Source organism: Sturnira hondurensis, unplaced genomic scaffold, assembly GCF_014824575.4.
Source record: "Sturnira hondurensis isolate 20B ecotype Veracruz unplaced genomic scaffold, ASM1482457v3 Scaffold0022566, whole genome shotgun sequence".
NCBI classification, from domain to species: Eukaryota; Metazoa; Chordata; class Mammalia; order Chiroptera; family Phyllostomidae; genus Sturnira; species Sturnira hondurensis.
In genome coordinates, this window is record NW_028095197.1 from 6,714,896 (window position 1) to 6,734,762 (window position 19,867).

Sequence of the window (19,867 nt, forward strand, 5' to 3'; positions counted from 1 at the left end):
TTAACAACCCCCTATCCATTTGTACCTACCAGTTATGTTTCTTATTCCCTGTACCTTTTTCCATATTCTCCCCCTGCCCCAGCCCTGCTGATTACCCTCTATGTGATTTCTATTTATGTGAATCTGTTTCTGTTCTAGTTGTTTGCTTAGGTTTTTGTTGTTGTTGTTGTTGTTCAGTTCTTGGTAGTTGTGAGTTTGTTGTCATTTTATTGTTCATAGTTTTGATCTTCTTTTTCTAAGATAAGTCCCTTTAACATTTCATATAATACAGGCTTGGTGATGATGAACTCCTTTAGCTTGGCCTTATCTGGGAATCACTTTATCTGCCCTCCCACTCTAAATGATAGCTTTTCTGGATAGAGTAATCTTGGATGTAGGTCATTGTCTTTCATGACTTTGAATACTTCATTCCAGTCCCTTCTGGCCTGTAAGTTTTCTTGTGAGAAATCAGCTGATAGCCTTATGGGAACTACTTTGTAGGTAACTGTCTCCTTTTCTCTTGTTGCTTTTAAAATTCTCTCCTTATCTTGGGTAATGTAATTATGATGTGCCTTGGTGTGTTCCTCCTTGGATTCAAGGAGGAATCCTTGAGAATTTTGTTTGGGACTCTCTGTGCTTTCTGAATTTGCATGTCCCTTTCCTTTGCCAGATTGGGGAAGCTTTCCTTCATTAGTTTTTTTTTTTTAATATTTTTTATTTATTTATCTTTAGAGGAGAAGGGAAGGAGAGAAGGAGAGAAATATCAATGTATGGTTGCCTCTGGTGCATCCCCTGCTGGGAACTGGCCTGCAACCCAGGCATGTGCCCTGACTGGGAATCAAACCACGATCGTGTGGATGGCAGGCCGCGCTCAATCCACTGAGCTACACCAGCCAGGGCCTTTCATTAGTTTTTAAAATAAGTTTTCAATTTCTTGCTCTTCCTCTTCTTCCTCTTCTTCTGGCACTCCTATGATTCAGGTGTTGGAACATTTAAAGTTGTCCAGGAGGTTTCTAAGCCTCTCCTCTTTTTTTCTGAATTCTTATTACTTCATTTTGTTCCAGTTGAATGCTAATTTCTTCCTTCTGTTTTAAATCATTGATTTGAGTTCCAGTTTCCTTCCCTTTACGGTTGGTTCCCTGTATATTTTTCTTTATTTCACTTAGTAAAGCCTTTACTTCTTCCTTTATGTTATATCCATGTTCAGTCATTTCTGTGAGCATCCTGATTACCAGTGTTTTGAATTCTGCATCTGATAGGTTGGCTATCCCCTTGTCACTTAGCTGTTTTTCCAGAGGTTTATTCTTTTTTTTTAATATTTTATTTTTAGAGACGGGGAGGGAGGGCGAGAAACATCAATATGTGATTGCCTCTCACCTGGGCCCCACTGGGGACCTGGCCTACAACCCAGGAATGTGCCCTGACTTGGAATCAAACTGATAACCCTTGGGTTTGCAGCCCATACTCAACCCACTGTGGTACACCAGCCAGGGCTGTTTTTCCAGAGTTTTGATTGGTTCATTTGGGGCATATTTCTTTGTCTTGGTGCACCTGTTATGTTGTAAAGGGCAGAGCCTTAGGTATTTGCTAGGGCAGGGCAACACTGAGTTGTGGGGAGGGATCAGAGAGGAAACAATGCTGTTTGCTTGGCTCTTGCCCCACTTCCAGTCATTTCCCCTGCTACCCACAAATGAATTGCACCCTTCTGTTGCTGATTCCCAGGTGGGTGTGTTTGTGTATGTTTTAGGACTCTGTGGGCCCTTTCAACAAATTTTTTCTGTGAGCCTGGGAGTTTCCCCCACTGCAATGCCCCACTGCCCACTGGTTTTTATAGCCAGAGGTTTATTAAATGTTTTATTTAAGAGAGCAGGGAAGGGAAAGAGAAAGAGTAGGAGAGAAACATCAGTGTGTGTTTGCCTCTCATGTGTCCCCTACTGGGGACCTGGCCTGCAACCCAGGCATATTCCCTAACTGGGAATCAAACTGGCAACCCTTTGCTTCACAGGCCTGTGCTCAATGCACTGAGCTATACCAGCCAGGGCTATAGCCAGAGGTTTTGAGGCTTTATTATCCTGCACTGGAACCCTGGATTGCACAGTATTTCTCGCTGGTTTATCTGCATGTTAATGTGGGACCACCTGGTCCACCAGCCACCACGTCACTAACCTGGTCTGCTAGCTGTGAGTCCTCTCCACCACAGCTGCCCATCTTGTCCCCTCCTACCAGTCTGGATGAATATTTCTTCTTTAACTCCTTGGTTGTGGGACTTCCATACAGTTAGATTTTCTGGCAGTTCTGGTTGTTTTTTGTATTTGAATTGGTTGTTATCCTTTTCTTGGTTGTATAAGGAAAGGAAGCATATCTACCTCTGTCTTTATCTTGGCTGGAAGCCCTAAATTCCATTTTGAACTGATCCTCTAGCTATGAAGTACCTGTATGTAAGGGGATTGGAATTCGGGGGGCAGGGGGCGGAAAGTTAAACAGATAAAAAGCAACAACATTTTTTCATCTGGGTCTTGGGTAGTGGTCTTTATCTCTGTCCTGGGTTGTGGGCATCTCACCCTGGAGCACAATAGCTTAGATACCATCTTCATTGCTTGCAGTCCTCCTGAGGCCCAAAGGTAGAATTGTAAATGGTCTCAAGGTGAGTCATACTTTTAGTTCCTGAAACAATAGCTTTTTACATATATCGATTACTAAGCTTATTACCTATTACCTGAAACTAAAAATTTTGTGGACTTACGCCAAGATGGAGGCATAGGTGGAAACACTGTGCCTTCTCCCACAACCAAGTTTGAACACAACAAAGGTTTGGAGAACTAGGACACACCCAAAGACCAGAAAACGGAATTATACGGAAGTCTGACAACTACAAACTGTTCAACGGGGATGGTAAGAGAGGCAGAGCCAGCAGCCGAGCTGGGTCGGGCAGGACAGATCCCCCGACCTAGGCGCGCAGGCAGCCCGGAACCAGTCGGGGTACAGGGCAGACTGACCAAGGTCACACATTCGCGCACAGTGAGTCAGACCACGCAGGCCCCAGGGGGCGAACCCAGTGGTGGAGGGCTGACGGTGGTGGCACACTCGCGTGCAGTGGAACGAAACTCGTGGGCCTGGTGACGGTAGTGGCTGCGGCGCTGGGGCCGCGGCAGCAGGCGGCAGACGGGAAGCCATTGTCCCTCTTTGACCCCGCCCCCACATACAACATCACAACCCAGCGACTTAGTTACCCTGCTCTAGTGAACACTTTAGGGCTCTGATCCTGCTACGGAACAGGCACGAACAGCCCAAAAGATGGCGCAAGAAGAACTCAAAGTCCCAGAGCCAATAACTCTAAGCGACCAAGAAATTGCCAGCCTCTCAGAAGCACAATTCAAGACACTATTTATCAGGATGCTCACAGAACTGGTAGATTATAGTCACAAATTAGAGGAACATATGAAGGCTAAACTAATTGAAATGAAGGGAGATGCACAGGAAACCAATAGTGATGGAAAGGAAACTGGGACTCAAATCAATGGAATGGACCAGAAGGAAGAACAAAACATCCGACCAGAAAGGAATGAAGAAATGAGAATTCAAAAAAATGAGGAGAGGCTTAGGAACCTCCAGGACATCTTTAAACGTTCCAACATCCGAATTATAGGGGTACCAGAAGGGGGAAAGAAACAGCCACGAGTGGAAAACGTATTTGAACAAATAATAAAGGAGAACTTCCCCAGTCTGGCAAAGGAAATAGACTTCCAGGAAATCCAGGAAGCTCAGAGAGTGCCAAAGAAGTTGGACCCAAGAAGGAACACACCAAGGCACATCATAATTACATTAGCCAAGACCAAAATGAAGGAGAGAATCCTAGAAGCATCAAGGGATAAGGGGACAGTCACCTACAAAGGAGTACCCATCAGACTGTCAGCGGATTTCTCAAAAGAGACCTTACAGGCAAGAAGGGGCTGGAAAGAAGTATTCCAAGTCATGAAATCCAAAGACCTACAGCCAAGATTGCTTTATCCAGCAAAACTTTCATTTAGAATGGAAGGACAGATAAAGTGCTTCTCAGGCAAGATCAAATTCAAGGAGTTCATCATCACCAAGCCCTTATTATATGAAATGCTAAAGGGACTTATATAAGAAAAAGAAGATGAAAAATATGAACAGTGAAAGGACAGCAAACACACAGTTATTAACAACCACACCTAAAACAAAAGCAAACCAAGAGGATAGCTAGATCAGGAGTGGAACCATAGAAATGAAGAACACATGGAGGGTTAGAAACGGGGGGTGGGAGGGGGAGAAGGGGGGAGAAGGCACAGAAAATAGCATAGATGGTAGGTAGAAAATAGGGGAGAGGGCGAGAATAGTGGGGGAAATATAGAATCTAAAGAACTTGAGACACGTGGTTATAAACTAAGGGGGGGAGAATGGTGGGGGAGGGAGTGTGCCGGTGGAGGGGAATGAAGGGGGGGAATAGAACAAGTGTAAAGGTATAATCAATAAAATATATTAAAAAAATAAAAAAATAAAAATTTTCCAACATTTAAGTTCCCCATTATAATGAGTAAATATCTGTAAGGATATCCCACACAGTTTCAAACTTTGTGTATCCAAATGGAAGCAAATTTTTCTCCCCAAACCTATGCCTCGTAGATTTTTAAAAAATTTAATCTATTTATTTTTAGAGGGAGGGGAAGGAAAGGAGAAAGAGAAGGAGAGAAACATCAACGTGTGGTTGCCCCTCATGAGCCCCCTACTGGGGCCCTGGCCCACAACCCAGGTGTGTGCCTTGACTGGGAATCAAATTGGTGACCTTTTGGTTTGCAGGCCAGCACTCAATCCACTGAACCATGCTAGCCAGGGCTGCCTCCTAGATTTCTTATCTGTTAGTTAACTGTAGCATCATCCTCATAGCCAAACTGACTTTCAAATTCCCTCCCTCTGTCTTTGTCACCCAATCTTTTGCTACAAAGAAAGAATGTCCTTTACTGTATTCAGAGTCATCATATGCCAAGTTCTATCATCCTTAGCTCTTCACCGTTGTGGAAAGTGTTAAAAGGTTTGTCCCTCTCCTCCCTCGGTTCCATATTTATTCTTCTAGTTTTGTTCCTCCTTATTCTCTCCTACATAGCTTTTCTATCACCTTATAAACTACTTAAGGAAAGAAACTGTGCCTCGTTTACTTTTGCATCCTCTCACTATGCTTGACCTAAAAATAGTTAACAAATATTTGTTGAATTGAGTTACTCATATTAAATTTCTCTGTGGAGGGATTTGGAGATATTCTCAAAAGATAAGGAACTTGTAAGAAAAGTAAACCTTTAATGGCCTTAGAGCATGGCTTAAAGAGAGGTGTAAACTTGGTAGCGCTCCTCCAGCAGCAGGACGCTAGGCCCTTTTTACCTCAGCCCCTCCTCTTGCCTCAGGGCTCCCGAGAAGGCAACAGTACAAACCTTGGGTATTTTGGACTTACACTTTTGAGATTCATTGCCTACTTTTCTCATCCCTCTTTCCCTCCTTATTTTCTGGATCTCCGTCCTAACTTTCTGCTTACATCTCAGCTAAATCTAAGTGTGAATTCCATTCAAACGCTGAAGAACTTGCAAGCATTGGGCTTTCTATCCCTGTTTGAGTTGATTCTGAAGATACGCCTACCACGCGGATAAGCATATCTGGTCCTGGTTAAGTACCTAGAGGGCAGAGGACCTTATTGTCCTCTTTTTTGCATTTAAAATATTTTTTAATGAGAACACTTCCTCACTGTCTTTAAATAAATATGCCTTGTACTTTTTAAAATCAGAAACTGCTCCAGCCTTAGGATTGAATTGCTTCCTGGTCCCTGGGGCTTACAGGTGACTGCACTACTAACTGCCCAGTGCTCTTGAGGTATTCTGAGTCACGTGGCCCTCTGCTGGAAGTCCTTGTGGTAACCTCAGGTGATTGATTCTTATCAAATGTTTAACCACTTTCAATGTTTGCATTTACTGAAGGGATGTTCTTGTAAATTTGGGAGTGTGAGCTTTTTCTAATACAAACATTTTTATTATTTCTTTTCCTCAATATGAATGTCTTTTTGTACTTTTTATTCTGCTAACAATATGCAGTTTATGAGGGTGCTGTGGATGGATCCCCACCATATTTTTCATGATCTGCAGGTGAACTGCTGAAATACTTTATCCGGAATTCTTGATTTGGTAACCTTGTGACGGATCCAATCTGTGCAAATGAGAGACTCCACACCATTTGTCACAGTTTGTAGTCTGCCTGGGTGGGGGGCCTCTGAACTATTGAGCACAAAATCCAAGCCATTAGTGGTGAGTGTTCTCTATAGAGGCAGTGATTGCTGAATGTTGTTATCCTCTGACAGAAAGCTGAACCTTCCCTTTTAACTTTCAACTGGTAAACTGGGATGCCTGAGAGCCTACATCATATCCTTAGATATTGACTCTTCCTCTGCTCAACCAATCTTCACCTCCCAGCCACATCACCTTCCCTCATGTATACAACCTAAGTAATAACAACAGCTGTGCAGGGGCAGGGGCTTGGTGCTCCAGTGTGGTCTGTAGCTGTCTACTGGGTGACCAGGCCCTGGGGCTTCCCAGGTTGTGCAAGCCAAGATCAGCCCCCACCTGTGTTTTGCCCGCTGCCCCCCTGCCTGAGCTATAAAGCAATCTGTGATGGCTGTTACTTGTGCTGGGCTTGGAGAGTCCCCGGTGGAGCCAAGCTGTGAATCTAGGCTGGCTGCTGCTAGTGCTCTGTCTGGATCCACTTAGCAATAGGTGTGGGGAGAGGACTGGGGGATGAGTGAGGCCAACTCTTGCTTGTTTGAAAGGATTTAGGAAGTTGCAAAGCATGAGCCAAGACCAGCCATTCATATGGAAAAGCCACTGTTAACAGCTGTAAATTGAGTGGGACAGAGCCTCAGAGGATCTCCAGGGCGGGGCAAACCATGTTAGCCAGGTTGGTGGAGTCTCAGATATGGCACCTGCCTGCAGGCTCTGTGACTCTGTGGGGTGGGGGTGGGGGTGTGGGGGAGAGTGTTCAGAAAAGGGATAATGGCCTCTGCCTGCCTTTCAGACCAGGAGAAAGCTGACTTTCAGCTCCTGCCTTGATGCCAGATGTTTCAGTTCCTCCCCCGTATACCGTATACCACTGGTGCCTTTCAAGCTGCTACCCCATTGCTGAAGCGCAGAGGGAGTGAGTTTGCGGAAGTCTATATGTGTGGGTTCTTTAAGAAGAAGTGCTTGGGACTCCAGTAGTTTCTTTCACTGACTCAATTCCCACTGGCTTTTGTGGCCAGAAATTTTGAGGACTTATCTTCCTGGCACTGGAATCCTGGGCTGAGGTGGCCTGGTGTGGGGCTAGGACTCCTCACTCCCAGGATAGCCTTGCTGAATTTTTATACACCATACATGACTGCGGGACCAGCCCATTCTGTGTTTTTGCCCCTCCTACCAGTCTGGTGGATGTGTATTCTTTAATTTTGTAGTTGTCAGACTTCCATTCAACTCAGTTTCTGACAGTTATGAGTGGTGACTGTTCTGTAATTCAGTTGTAATTTTGATGTGGTTGTGTGAGGAGGTGAGCCATGTTTACCTATGCCTGGCCATTATCTCTAGGGTCAGGCATTTCTGTTGACTAGGCTGTCTGAGCGCCTTATTTAAAGTCTTCCTCAATGTATTGCTCCAAACACTAAAAAGATCAAGTCTTCTCCGTTTCTTCTTCAGGCTTCTAGTGTCACTTTCTCATAGCACCTATTCCATTGGGAAGTATCATATTGTGGCTAGATTTGCTTTTGGAAGGCAAGGACCCTATTTGATTGACAGACCCTTCCTGTCAATCCTATGGTGCCCAGAACTTGCACAGCCTGAAATCTTAGCTGGGCTAATGAGGCATTACAAAGCACCTAGTCCAAAATCTGGCATCACATTAGAATTATCTGGGGGAGCTTTAAAAAAATAGAGTGCCTTAACTCCACCCCAAACCAGTTAAATCAGAATTTGGGGTGACGAGGTATTGCACCTGTACATCATAACACGTATCTTCCTATTTCCTGCTCTGTTCTTTTTCCCTTCCATCACATGTGCATACATCTTCTTGCCAGAAGTCCCCAGTATAAAAAGCCTTGTTCCCTTCATCCTTCAATCAGTAGGTAATTTTGGACTGATTACAATATACTTGGCAGTATCCAGACATTGGAGATACAATGGCGAGCATGAAGAAAGGTCTAGATAACAACTGAGGTCTCCAGACCTTTTTTTCTTTTTTGCCATCGTTGCTAATTAAAAATATCCCCTGCTGTGTGGTACGGATCTTTTAAAATTATTACCGATAAGTACTCCATCAGCCAAGGGATAGACCTTTTAATCAAGTTCAATGGAAATTCTTCAATGAAAAGAACCTGTTTTGGGGAGGAAGCCCGCCCACGCTGGAGAAGAGGGCTTCAATTCCCCCTTCACACAGGTGAGGGGAAGCCCCGCCCCTCCTTGGGTTAAGCCTCCTAGTTTGGGGGGATGTTCCTTCATTCTTGCCTGTAGGGAAAGGGGGGAGACTCCGCCTCCTACGTGCCTGGGGGGCGGGGTCTGTGGACTGGGCGTGAGTTGATTGGCTGGGAGGCTGGGCGCCACGGGTTGGCTCTGTCCAGGCGCTAGCACGGATCCCGGGTGGAGTGGTGGGAGGGAGTCCCGGTTGCTCCTGCCTCCCAACGATGGCGCCGTGGTGCCGCACCCAGTCCCCAGCCTGCCGGCTGGTACTCACAGTTATCGGGAACCCTCTCAGACGGTGAGAATTGGAACGGGTCAGAGGGAGTGGCAGAACGCTGCCTGCGACGGGGGACCATGAACAGCGGCCAGACCCTTGGGGCCGATAGGAGGAGCAGCCCGGGCACCTGCTGAAAGGGAAGAGAGTGCGGCGACCCGGCAGAGGCGCGGCGGAGTCACGCCGTCTCCTCGAACATGTCGCTTCTCTGCGTGCGTGGTGAGTACGCGGCCTTCAGGGGAGGGTGGGGCGGGGGTCGCTGAGAGGTCCCCACACGCTTCCAGGGGACGTCGGGTTACCACCGTTTCCAAACTTCACTTCCTGTCTGTCCTTGGGGGAAATTATGTTAACTTATTTATAAACATTTAAAGAGTTCTTTCCACTCTTGTTTTTCCTCACGCTCCTGTGCAGGGACTGTTACCTCTCCATTCCGGTGGCCATGTGACAGTGTTGTTGGCCGGCAGGCCCAGGTCCTATTAAACAGTGATGGGCGCTCTTCTCTAGTGAGAGTGGACTGAGCAAGGAGATAGAGGATAGTTGGGGTCTGTCAGTAGTGGGCAGTCTCTCTCATTCTTTTCTTTCTCCTCCCGGGCACCCTTAAAACTACAGTCGGTTTAGTAGCAGGACCTTTCGTCTTTTTAAATCACTCTTTGAACACGTAGTGGGACAGCTGTCATATCCCTTCTTCAGTGTATTTCTTGGCTTGCACCCTTCTATTGCATGTCTCTGATCCCTTGCTCCTTCCCCATAGTCTTCTAGGCTAAGCTGTTTCTCATATTACACTTGCAAAGGTGTGCTGGCTTCTCTCCTTCCAGAACAGAGCCTAAGAAGTGTGATTGATTGATTTACTTAGCTTCTGTCACAGTAATTAAAGGTGAAGGGACCTTACTGCTTTTTCACTGAGGACACTCGATCCATCTAAGAGGATATTTTATGACAAGGGCTTTGGGGTTTAACATGAGGCAAGGTGCATGGACTAAGCTCCAAGAGGGCAGAGACTGTTTCTTACAGGTTTTTGTATTCCTCGTGCCCGACATAGTAGAAGATCAATGCTGGTTTTGAATGAATGCAAGGACTGTGATTTTAGAGATTATCTGATTAGAAAAAGCAAGATTTGGATTACCAGTTGAATTTGATCTTGGGAAATTCCAAGTTACAGCCTGTCATACCTGTGTTGAGTCAGATGGAATAAGGTGGCTTGTGAGTGTGAGAGAGAATTGATCTAGGAGAATCTCTCCCTGGCTGAACCTTTTTTTACCGGCGAGTTAGAGTTCATGTTTCTTCTAGCCCTGTGGATTAGAAGCATTGTTTGTGATCTCTCTGATAAGTATTTTCCCCCAGCTGCTGACAAACAGGACTGCTTTTCTCTGTTCTCTTCCACTGTTTTGTTAAATCTGCATTAACCCAAAATGGATTTGGCTATTTCTGGGGATTATGAGACACACAGATTTTTTTTTCATTAATGAGAATTTGATTTGCTTTTAGGAAGACATGTCTGTCGGCAGCTGGGAGTCTATTTATTCCTTCAGATCCCTGCTGTTGAGTAGCAGGATTTGGGAGAGGTTGGGTTTTGCAATGACTCTTGGACAATTTTTTTACTCAAATATTTAATTTTTTAACCTAATGCAAGACACGTGACAAATCTTAATTTGTTTCAGAAGGGATTATCTCTTAGCCACACAAAACTACGGAACACATCTTGTGTTTGTCACACATATATGCTCATTTTCTGTTTTGCTAAGAAAGAGGTGTTTAATCATGTAGCACTTCCTTTCCCACAGAGGAATGTCACAACTGCCTCCACAAGAACAGCGGCAGACCAGTAGCTGTGGAAGACTCTTGGACAGTTTAAATCTCTACTGCCACACTGTATTACAGAGCTAGTCCTTATGAAGAAGTCTTTAGGCAGCAGCACTATTAAATCACTTCAAAGGAGGTGCTGTTTTATTTGTTGTATATCGGGCATCATTCATGTCTAGAAATTCTGCTGTTTAGCTAACATCTTAACCTTTTAATGTTCATTAGTGAAATTTCTCTTCTTTTGAACCTGGGGGAGTGGAGACCAGCAGGTCATTGTCTTTTGAATGGAGATCCGAAGATATTAATTACTGAAATAGGCAGCTACCTTATAAAGAAGTACTCATATTAAATGGCAAATTATTCATCCTGGCAAAACCTACAGAAATGGTTCAAAATAAATCTTTCTAAAATGAATTCTTTGCATCATATTTTAGCAGTTAGGAGTGTTATTCATGTTCTGAAAGAAGCTTGTGTAATGATATATGTAGAACAACTCAATTTCTGTTTGTCTTGGAGTAGAATTGAATTAGAAACATTTTTTATAGTCAAAATTCAAGCAGTCTTTGACTTGATGTAGAAATTGGCAAACTGATATTGATTTTAATTACTGACCATCTCAATTAAGAAGTCAATTTCTTGATCTAACCCTTCAATCATTCAGGTTAAGGGCTCTTGATATAAGTAGCCTGACTCCAGCCCTCCTTTTTGGTTCTATTCTTGCCTATCTTTACATAAGTAGTTTGCTGTAGTATTAACTTGGGTCATTCCTGTCTCTGCACTGTCCTGGATTTATATTCCCCAAATAGTTTTCTTTCTGTATTTTCTGCTTATCAAAAATGTGTACTTCCTTTCCAAATTTATAATCTACATTGTTTGTTGAAAATTTCCCCAATTCCTCAGTCATCTTACCTTTCTATACACTTTAACTCTTAAAAACATAAATTGCTTATGGTCTGAACAGTGCCACTAAATTGTCAATGAATTGTAAACTGCCTGGCACCTAGCCTTGTACTGTTATTCTCATGGTGACCCACACAAAGGTGATAATAGCGCTGGTCCAATAAGATCTGGAATTTTGTGATCAGTGGGGGTATTTGATTCCAGGAGGCACATTTAGAAACTAGAATTTCTTCAGAGGAGAATGGTTAGAATAATGGAGAGTGTAAAGTCATTTGAAGAATCAAGAGGTTTAGTTTTGAGGAAATTTAAGAGGGAGAGGATCATAATAGATGAAAATACTTTTAAAAAACTGTTGTTCCAGAGGATAGAGTTGGGACAAGTTGAGCAATCATTGAAAATTGTAGGAAATTAGATATTAGCTTAATGTAAGTAAGAACTTTATCAATTAGGGTTATTCTTAACAAACATACTTATGAGGATTATTTTTATTTTTTACTTTTTAAGATTATAGTTTATTAATTATGCTATTACAGTTGTCCTGATTTTCCTCACTTTGATTCCATTCCACCCAGCACCACTCATTCTTTAGGCAATACCCCCACCATTGTTCATGCCCATGGGTCATGAGTATAAGTTCCTTGGCTACTCCATTTCCTACACTGTACTTTACAGAATCCCCATGGCTATTCTGTAACTACTTATTTATACTACTTAACCCCTTCACCTCATCACCGATTCCCCTACAGCCCCTTCCAATCTGGCATCCATGCAAAATGCTCTCTGTATCCGTGATTCTGCCTCTGTTCTTCTTGTTTGCCTAATTTGTTTTTTAGATTCACTTGTTGATAGAATTGTATTTTTTGCCATTTTATTGTTCATAGTATTGATCTTTTTCTTAAATAAGTTTCTTTGACATTTCTTTTAATAATGGTTTGGTGATGATGAACTCCTTTAGATTTTTCTTGTCTGCAAAGCTCTTTATTTCCCCTTTGATTCCAAATGATTTCTTTGCTGGGTAGAGCAATCTTGGTTGTAGGTTCCTGCTCTTCATGATTTTGAATATTTCTTGCCAATCCCACTAGTCTGCAAAGTTTCTTCTGAGAAATCAGCTGACGGTCTTATTGGAACTCCCCTGTAGGTAACTAACTCCTTTCCCTTGCTTCTTTTAAAGTTCTCTCTTTAACCTTTGGCATTTTAATTATGATGTGGCTTGGATTGGGCCTCTCTGTATCCATCTTTTTTGGGATTCTCTGTGCTTCTTGGACTTACATGTCTATTTCCTTCACTAAATTAGGGAAGTTTTCTTTCATTGTTTTTTTCAAATCGTTTCCAATTTGTTGCTCTTTCTCTTCTCCTTCTGGCACCCCTATGATGAAGACGTTAGAACTCTTGAAGTTGTCCCAGAGACTACTTATACTATCCTTAATTTTTTGGATTCTTTTTTTTTCTTGCTCTGGTTGGTTGTTTTTTGCTTCCTTATGTTCATATCATTGAATTGATTCTTGGATTCATCCACTCTGCTGTTGTTTCTCTGTAAATTGTTCTTTATTTTCATCAGTGTATCCTTAATTTCTGACTGGGTCTTTTTTTATGCTGCTGAGGTCCTTAGTAAGTTTCTTGAGCATCCTCATAACCAGTGTTTTGAATTGTGCATCTGATAGATTGCTTATCTCCATTTTGTTTAGCTCTTTGTCTGGAGTTTTAATCTGTTCTTTCATTTGGGCCATGTTTCTTTGTCTCTTTGTTTTGGCCGTGTGTTTGTTTCTATGTATTAGGTAGAGCTGCTTTGAATCTGTGTCTTAGTAAGATGGTCTAATGTAGGTGCCCTGTAGGGTTCAGTGACATAGCCTCCTCTGTCACTCAAGCTGGGTATTTAGTGTGCACCCTTCATGTGGGCTGAGTACACCCTCCTCTTGTAGTGGGGCCTTGGTTGCTGTTGGCAAATCAATAGGAGGGATTTACCGAGGCCAGTTAGTTGCAAGGATTGGCTGTGACTGCTGCCACCAACCCACCCTCTGTGGTGGATCAGCTGTGCTGGGGCAGGGTGGTGGTGCTCCAACGTGGTCTATAGCTGTCCACTGAGTGCACTGGCCTTGGGGTTCCCAGATGGTGCAGGCCAAGGTCAGCCCCCACCTGTGTTTTACCCAGGGCCACCCTTCCTGAGCTATAAAGCAATCTGAGATGGTTGTTACCTTTGTTGGGCTTGGAGATTCCCAGGTGAAAGCAAGCTGTGACTCTAGGCTGACTGCTGATGGTGTTTGGCCTGGGAGTCACTGAGGCCAGCTGTTGCTTGTTTGATAGGATTTAGGAAGTTGGGAAGCCAAGCCAAGACCAGCCAAGCCAAGACCAGCCATTCATATAGAAAAGTAGCTTGGATGGGCCTGTAAACTGGGTGGAGCAGAGTCTCTGGGGATCTGCAAGGCTGTTAAAATAGTGTTAGGCTGATGAAGTCTCGAATATGGCACCAGCTTCCCCACTCTGTGGGGGAGGGTTTAGAAAAGGGACAATGGCTTTTGCTTCCTTGATATCAGACACTTCAGTTTCTCCTTGTGTATCACTGGTGTCTTTCAAGCTGCTACCCCAGTTCTGGAGCTCAGAGTGAGTGAGTCTGAGTAGGTGACTCTGTGTTTGGATTTTTTAACAGGAACTGCTTGGGGCTCCAGCAGTTTCTTCTACTGATTCAATGGTTTTTGAAGCCAAAGTTGTGGGGACTTATCTTCCTGGCACTGAAACCCTGCCTCAGGGTCCCTGGTGTAGGACTGAGACTTTTTTCTCCTGAGATATCCCTTTTGAATTTTTATCCACCACAAGTGGGTGAAGGACCAGCCTGTTCTGTGTCTGTGACCCTACTACCAGTCTGAATGGACATGGTTTCTTTAATTCCCTAGTTGTCAGACTACCACTCAACTCAATTTCTGACAGTTCTGAGTGATGGTTCTATATTTTAGAGCTAATTTTGATGTTGTGCGAAGACACAAGCCATGTCTGCTTATGCTGCCATGTTGACTGGATGCACAAGAATTTTTTGACACAGGATACCTTAAGCAGGATTTGAATGAGTGGTATTTGAAAGAGTATTCTAAAAGGGATGTCCATGTTGAGTGTTGAGGTTAGACTTGAAAAAATTCTTAAAAGCCAACCTTTTGCCCTGGCTGGTATGGCTCAGTGGACTGAGAGCACTGGCCTGTGAACTACAAGGTTACTGGTTCAATTCCCAGTCAGGGCACATGCCTAGGTTGTGGGCCAGGTCCCCAGTAGGCTGCACATGAGAGGCAACCACACATCAAAGTTTCTCTCCCTCCCTTCCTCTCTGTCTAAAAATAAAATATATAAAATCTTTAAAAAAACCCCACCCTTTTATAGATATTACTTAATCTTTCTGCAAATGTTTGGCGCAGCTTTCTTCAGAATACTGATTTCTTTTTGCTTCCTTAGGCGCCAGTTCGGCATGAGCAACTCCAGTAAACTAAACTAAATCAAGATTTTTCTTTAACTTCACTCTCTTGGTGTTCCTGACTAGTTTCTACAAACAAAAGCATTTTCAGAATTGAATCTTTCCATATGTTTTTGTAGTTGCCACAGTGTTTATAATTGAACTATGTGTTTTCCTCCTCTAATTTGAACCAGAAGTGATCATACTTGACTTAAAAAATAAAAAACAAATAATAGCTTTGGTGATTTGAAAAGCAAGATATGCTAATATACTGTTAATCACAGAAAATTAAGAAAATGCAGAAGAGTATAAAAAGGAAACTAAAGGGAAAATAAAAGTTACCTTTGTCCTAACACTGCCTCAACACCATTATTAACTTTTTTGTTCATTCCTTTCATTGTTTTATTCTTATTATAACAGAATATGTGTAAGAAACTTAACCACTTTAGGATACGAAGAGGAAAAACTTCTCCTGTCCCCAATCCTTATTTTCAGTCTCCAGAGGTAACTACTGTTTACTGTTTCTTGCATACTCTAGAAATTTCACTACATATGCACATATAGATAGTACAATTGGATGTGTATAATAGTCAACTTTTTAAAAAAATTGTCATATTTGCCTATCAGCTTATATGAGTCTACATTATTCTTTTTAATGGCTGTAGAGTATTGCATACATTAGATTGTATGCAATTCAATTCTTTTCATATTGACGAACATTTAGAATTTTTAAAATTTTCTATTATAAACAATACTATAGTGGACTTCTGGCCAAGATGGAGGCATAGCTAGATATACTTTGATTCCTCACACAACCAAAAGAAGGACAACAACACATTTTAAAAGAAAAAAAACCCACAACTGCCAGGAAATTGAACTGTATGGAAGTCTGACAATCAAGGAGTTAAAGAAGAAACATTCATTCAAACTGGTAGGAGGGGCGGAGACAGGCAGCTGGGGCAGAGATAATGCCTGGCAAGGCAGTGGTTGGAGTACCAGGGAGTTCCACATTTGTGTGTGGATAAACTGGGAAGAACAATTGGGGCGTGAGATGGACCACGTGACCCAGGGCTTTAGCGCAGGGAAATAAAGCCTTGAAACCTCTGACTGAGAAAATCTCTGAGAGTTGAGGGAAAAACTCCTAGCCTCATGGGAGAGTTTGCTGGAGAGACCTACAGGGTTCTAGGATGTACACAGACCCACGCACTCAGGAATTGACACCAGAAGGGCCCAATTTGCTTGTGGGTAGCTGGGAAAGTAACTGAAAGCTGGCTGAGAGGTGAGCAAGCAGATTTGTTCCATCTTGGACCCCTCCCCTACATACAGTACCACAACACAGCTCTGTGGGTTGCCCCACCCTGGTGAATGCCTAAGGCTCCAACCCTTACAATGTAACAGGGTTGCCAAGACAAAAATGTATGACTGAAATGAAAGAACAGATGAAGCTAAGTGATGAAGAGATAGCCAACCTATCAGATTCAGAGTTCAAAACACTGGTAATCAGGATGCTCACAGAATTGGTTGAGCATGGTCACACAATAGAGGGAAAAACTGAAGGCTATGTGAAGTGAAATAAAGAAAAATATACAGGGACCCAACAGTGACAAGAAGGAAACTGGGACTCAGATCAATGGTTTGGAATAGAAGGAAGAAATAAACATTCAAGCAGAACAGAATGAAGAAATAAAAATTCAAAAAATGAGGAGAGCCTTAGGAACCACTAGGACAACTGTAAATGTTCCAATATCTGAATCATAGGGGTGCCAGTAAGAGAAGAGGATGAGGAAGAGATTGAAAACTTATCTGAACAAATAATGAAGGAGAACTTCCCCAATCTGGCAAAGGAAATAGACTTCCAGGAAGTTCAAGAAGGTCAGGAAGTCCTAAACAAGGTGGACTCAAGGAAGCACAGACCAATGCACATCATAATTACGCCACCCAAGATTAAAAATAAGGAGAGAATCTTAAAAGAAGCAAGAGAAAAGGAGACAGTTACCTACAAAGCAGTTCTCATAAGGCCATCAGCTGATTTCTCAAAAGAAAACTTACAGGTCAGAAGGGGCTGGAAAGAAGTATTCAAAGTCATGAAAGGCAAGGGCCTACATACAAGATTGCTCTATCCAGCAAAGCTGTCATTTAGAATGGGAAGGCAGATAAAGAGCTTCCCAGATAAGGTCAAGTTTGAGGAGTCCATCATCACCAAGCCCTTATTATATGAAATGTTAAAAAAATGTTAAAAGGACTTATCTAAGAAAAAGAAGATGTTCAAAACTATGAACAGCAAAATGACAACAAATTCACAGCTATCAACAACTGAACCAAAAAAAACCAAAAACAAACTCAGCAAACAACAACAGGAACAGAATCACAGAAATGGAGATCACATGGAGAGTTATCAGCAGGGTGGGAGATGGGAGGGGGAGAATAGGGGAAAAGGTACAGGGAATAAGAAGTATGAATGATAGGTACAAAATAGATACAGGGAGGTTAAGAATAGGAAATGGAGAAACCAAATAACTTATATTTATAAACTTATATTTATGGACATGAACTAAGGGGTGTGGAATGTTGGTAGGGAGGGGTGTAGTGCAGAGGGGAGGGCAATAAAGGGGAAGAAAAAATGGGACAAGTATAATAGCATAATCAATAAAATGTATTTTAAAAATGCTATAATGAACATCCTTGCAGATAGTTTTATTATATTTGGGGATCTCCAGTAAGATTTTCATCAGGATTTTGTGTGATTTGCTCGATGCTGTTTTCCTGGCATAATACTTATACTTACCTGGAACCATTAGCAAGCCAAATGCCTCAGAGTCTCTCAGGTCAGCATTCTCTATTAGAGGTAGGTGTTTTACCAGTAGGTAATATTTTGTGACTATCAAAAAGACCAAAGAACTCAGCTCTCAAGTTTGATCTATAATTTTCTTCCTTTTAAAAAAATAAGTTATAGTTTATTTGGAAGGTCACAAATAAAGAACAGTCTGACAGTAACCAGAGTGGAGGGGGAGAGGGATAATAGGGGATTAGAGGGGGGATGACAATCAAAGAACATATATGAAGGACACAAGGAGAAAGCCAAAGGGGGTTGGTTCAAGGGTGGGGGGCAGGGACGGGTGTGGTGGAGGTGTGGGGGTGTGAAAATGGAGACAATTGTACTTGAACATCAATAAAAAAAGTCATAGAAGTAGAAGAAGTGAGCTGTAGAAGAAATTGAAGTGTACTTTTATGTATTCTTTGTATTAGTACTTGTGTTTTTAAAACAATGAAACAATGTCACTAGTGATGAGACCTATACCAAGTTGATTAATATTATGACTTGCCCTTAGAAAAGCTTGTCATAATTTATCATCACATACCCATCTATTTAACTGAAAGGATACTATCGAGAAACTCTTAGAAGGTGAATGCTGATGGACACTCAGGACACATGAGACCCCAAAGACAGAGTTGAACCTTGAAATACACGGGTTTGAACTACGTAGGTCCATGTATATGCCAATTTTTTTCAGTGAATGTGTTGGAACAATATTTGGAGATTTGTGACAATTTGAAAAAACTCAGATGAACCTTATGATTTTCTTTAACATTTTCTTTTCTCTAGCATACTCTATTATATGGATATAATATATAATACATATAACACACAAAATATGTGTTAATTGACTTTATGTTATCAGTAAGACTTCCAATTGATGGCAGGCTGTTATTAGTAGCTAAGATTTTGGGGACGTAAAGTTAAGTGTGGATTTTTGACTGTGGGAGTGGGGTCCAGTGCCCCTAACTTCTAAGTTTTTCAGGGTCATTTGTATTTTGATTTACTGTCACTGTGGAAAGTAGGAATAGTAATGATTTTAGAGTTTAGATTTTAGAGTCAAATACTTCTCAATTTTCCCCCAACGTTATTGTCATCTTCCTCAGCTAACTCCTTGCTGCTGGGTTTACATCACATCATAGTCCCTGCCCTTATAGGCAGAGTTGCTGCTGGGTTCCTCTTGCTTAGCTGTGGCATCAGGAAGTTGATTGTACCTTGTCTGAGCCAGGCAGCAGTGACGGGGGAAGCACCAATTTACTTTGCCATAGATAGCTGTTGTCATAAATTATTCTGTTCCTTGTAAGCAGTACATTCTGTAATTCTGTGAAAGAAGGATTTCTGGAAGTTGCACTCTTTAGGCCAACAGACTGAGTTTTTATCCTATTTTACTTGTGCTGTATTTCAGACTTTGTGATGCAAGTTTGTTTAAAGTTTGGGCTGTGTATCATTAGTAAATATTTGTTGTGTACCTCCTCTGTGTCTGTTTATGATATGTATCCATGTAGTACATAAGAGCCCAAAGAATCTAGGTAGGTTTTAAAACATCTCCTTTCTTATATAAACCCAGAATCCATCAGGACTGTTAGGTCTGACTTGGGATAAGCAGAATAAGTTAAGGCTCTGCTGGAGTGGGAAAATACTGTACTATTTTTTCCCAATTTTTAAAGGAAGATTCATTAAGTTTGGGGAGCGTTTTATACATATTTTCTAGTGGACTGTCTTTTACTAAAAATCAGATTTGCTATTTGTATATTATATATTTTTATTGACTTATTACATATGTACAGAAAGTACATGTATCTTAAGCGTTAGTCTCACTGAATTGTTACAAAGTGAACATACCCGTGTGACTACCACCTACGTCAAGAAGGAGCTCTGCTAACAGCCCCAGACACCCATCCTATCCTTCCTCTCTTATTACTCCTTCCCACTTTTCCAAACGTAACATTATCTGACCCCAATGCCATAGAGTAGTTTACTGTTTTTTAAATGAACAAACTTCATTATTTTAAAAGCAGTTTTAGGGTCACAGCAAAATGGAGCATGAAGTTTTGCCTGTTTTTGAACTTTTTAAAAGTTGAAGTATGATTGACATAGGAGTCCGCCCTTATCTGTGGAGATAGGTTCTCAGACCCTCTCAGTGGATGCCTGAAGCTACAGATAATATCAAACCCTATATATACTATAAATCC

The 19,867-nt window shown here is 42.1% G+C and overlaps 1 protein-coding gene, 1 non-coding gene and 1 pseudogene across 17 annotated transcripts in view; 1 reads left to right on the forward strand and 2 right to left on the reverse strand.

Moving 5' to 3' along the window:
* Positions 1 to 5,784: 5,784 nt before the first annotated feature.
* LOC118979595 (39S ribosomal protein L30, mitochondrial-like) lies at positions 5,785 to 6,279 on the reverse strand (annotated as a pseudogene).
* Positions 6,280 to 8,610: 2,331 nt separating this feature from the next.
* Positions 8,611 to 19,867, forward strand: part of UNC13B (unc-13 homolog B) — a 219,051-nt gene continuing 207,794 nt past the window's right edge. For all 16 annotated transcript variants that reach the window (XM_037036045.1, XM_037036051.1, XM_037036049.1 and 13 more), the window contains exon 1: positions 8,611 to 8,946. In XM_037036045.1, coding sequence (XP_036891940.1) covers positions 8,925 to 8,946 — 22 coding nt within the window. In that variant the 5' untranslated portion in view covers positions 8,611 to 8,924. The remainder of the gene's footprint in view (positions 8,947 to 19,867) is intronic.
* On the reverse strand, positions 10,427 to 10,561 carry LOC118979922 (small nucleolar RNA SNORA41). The gene has a single exon (XR_005065015.1). It is a non-coding gene; the product is annotated as a small nucleolar RNA SNORA41 (small nucleolar RNA).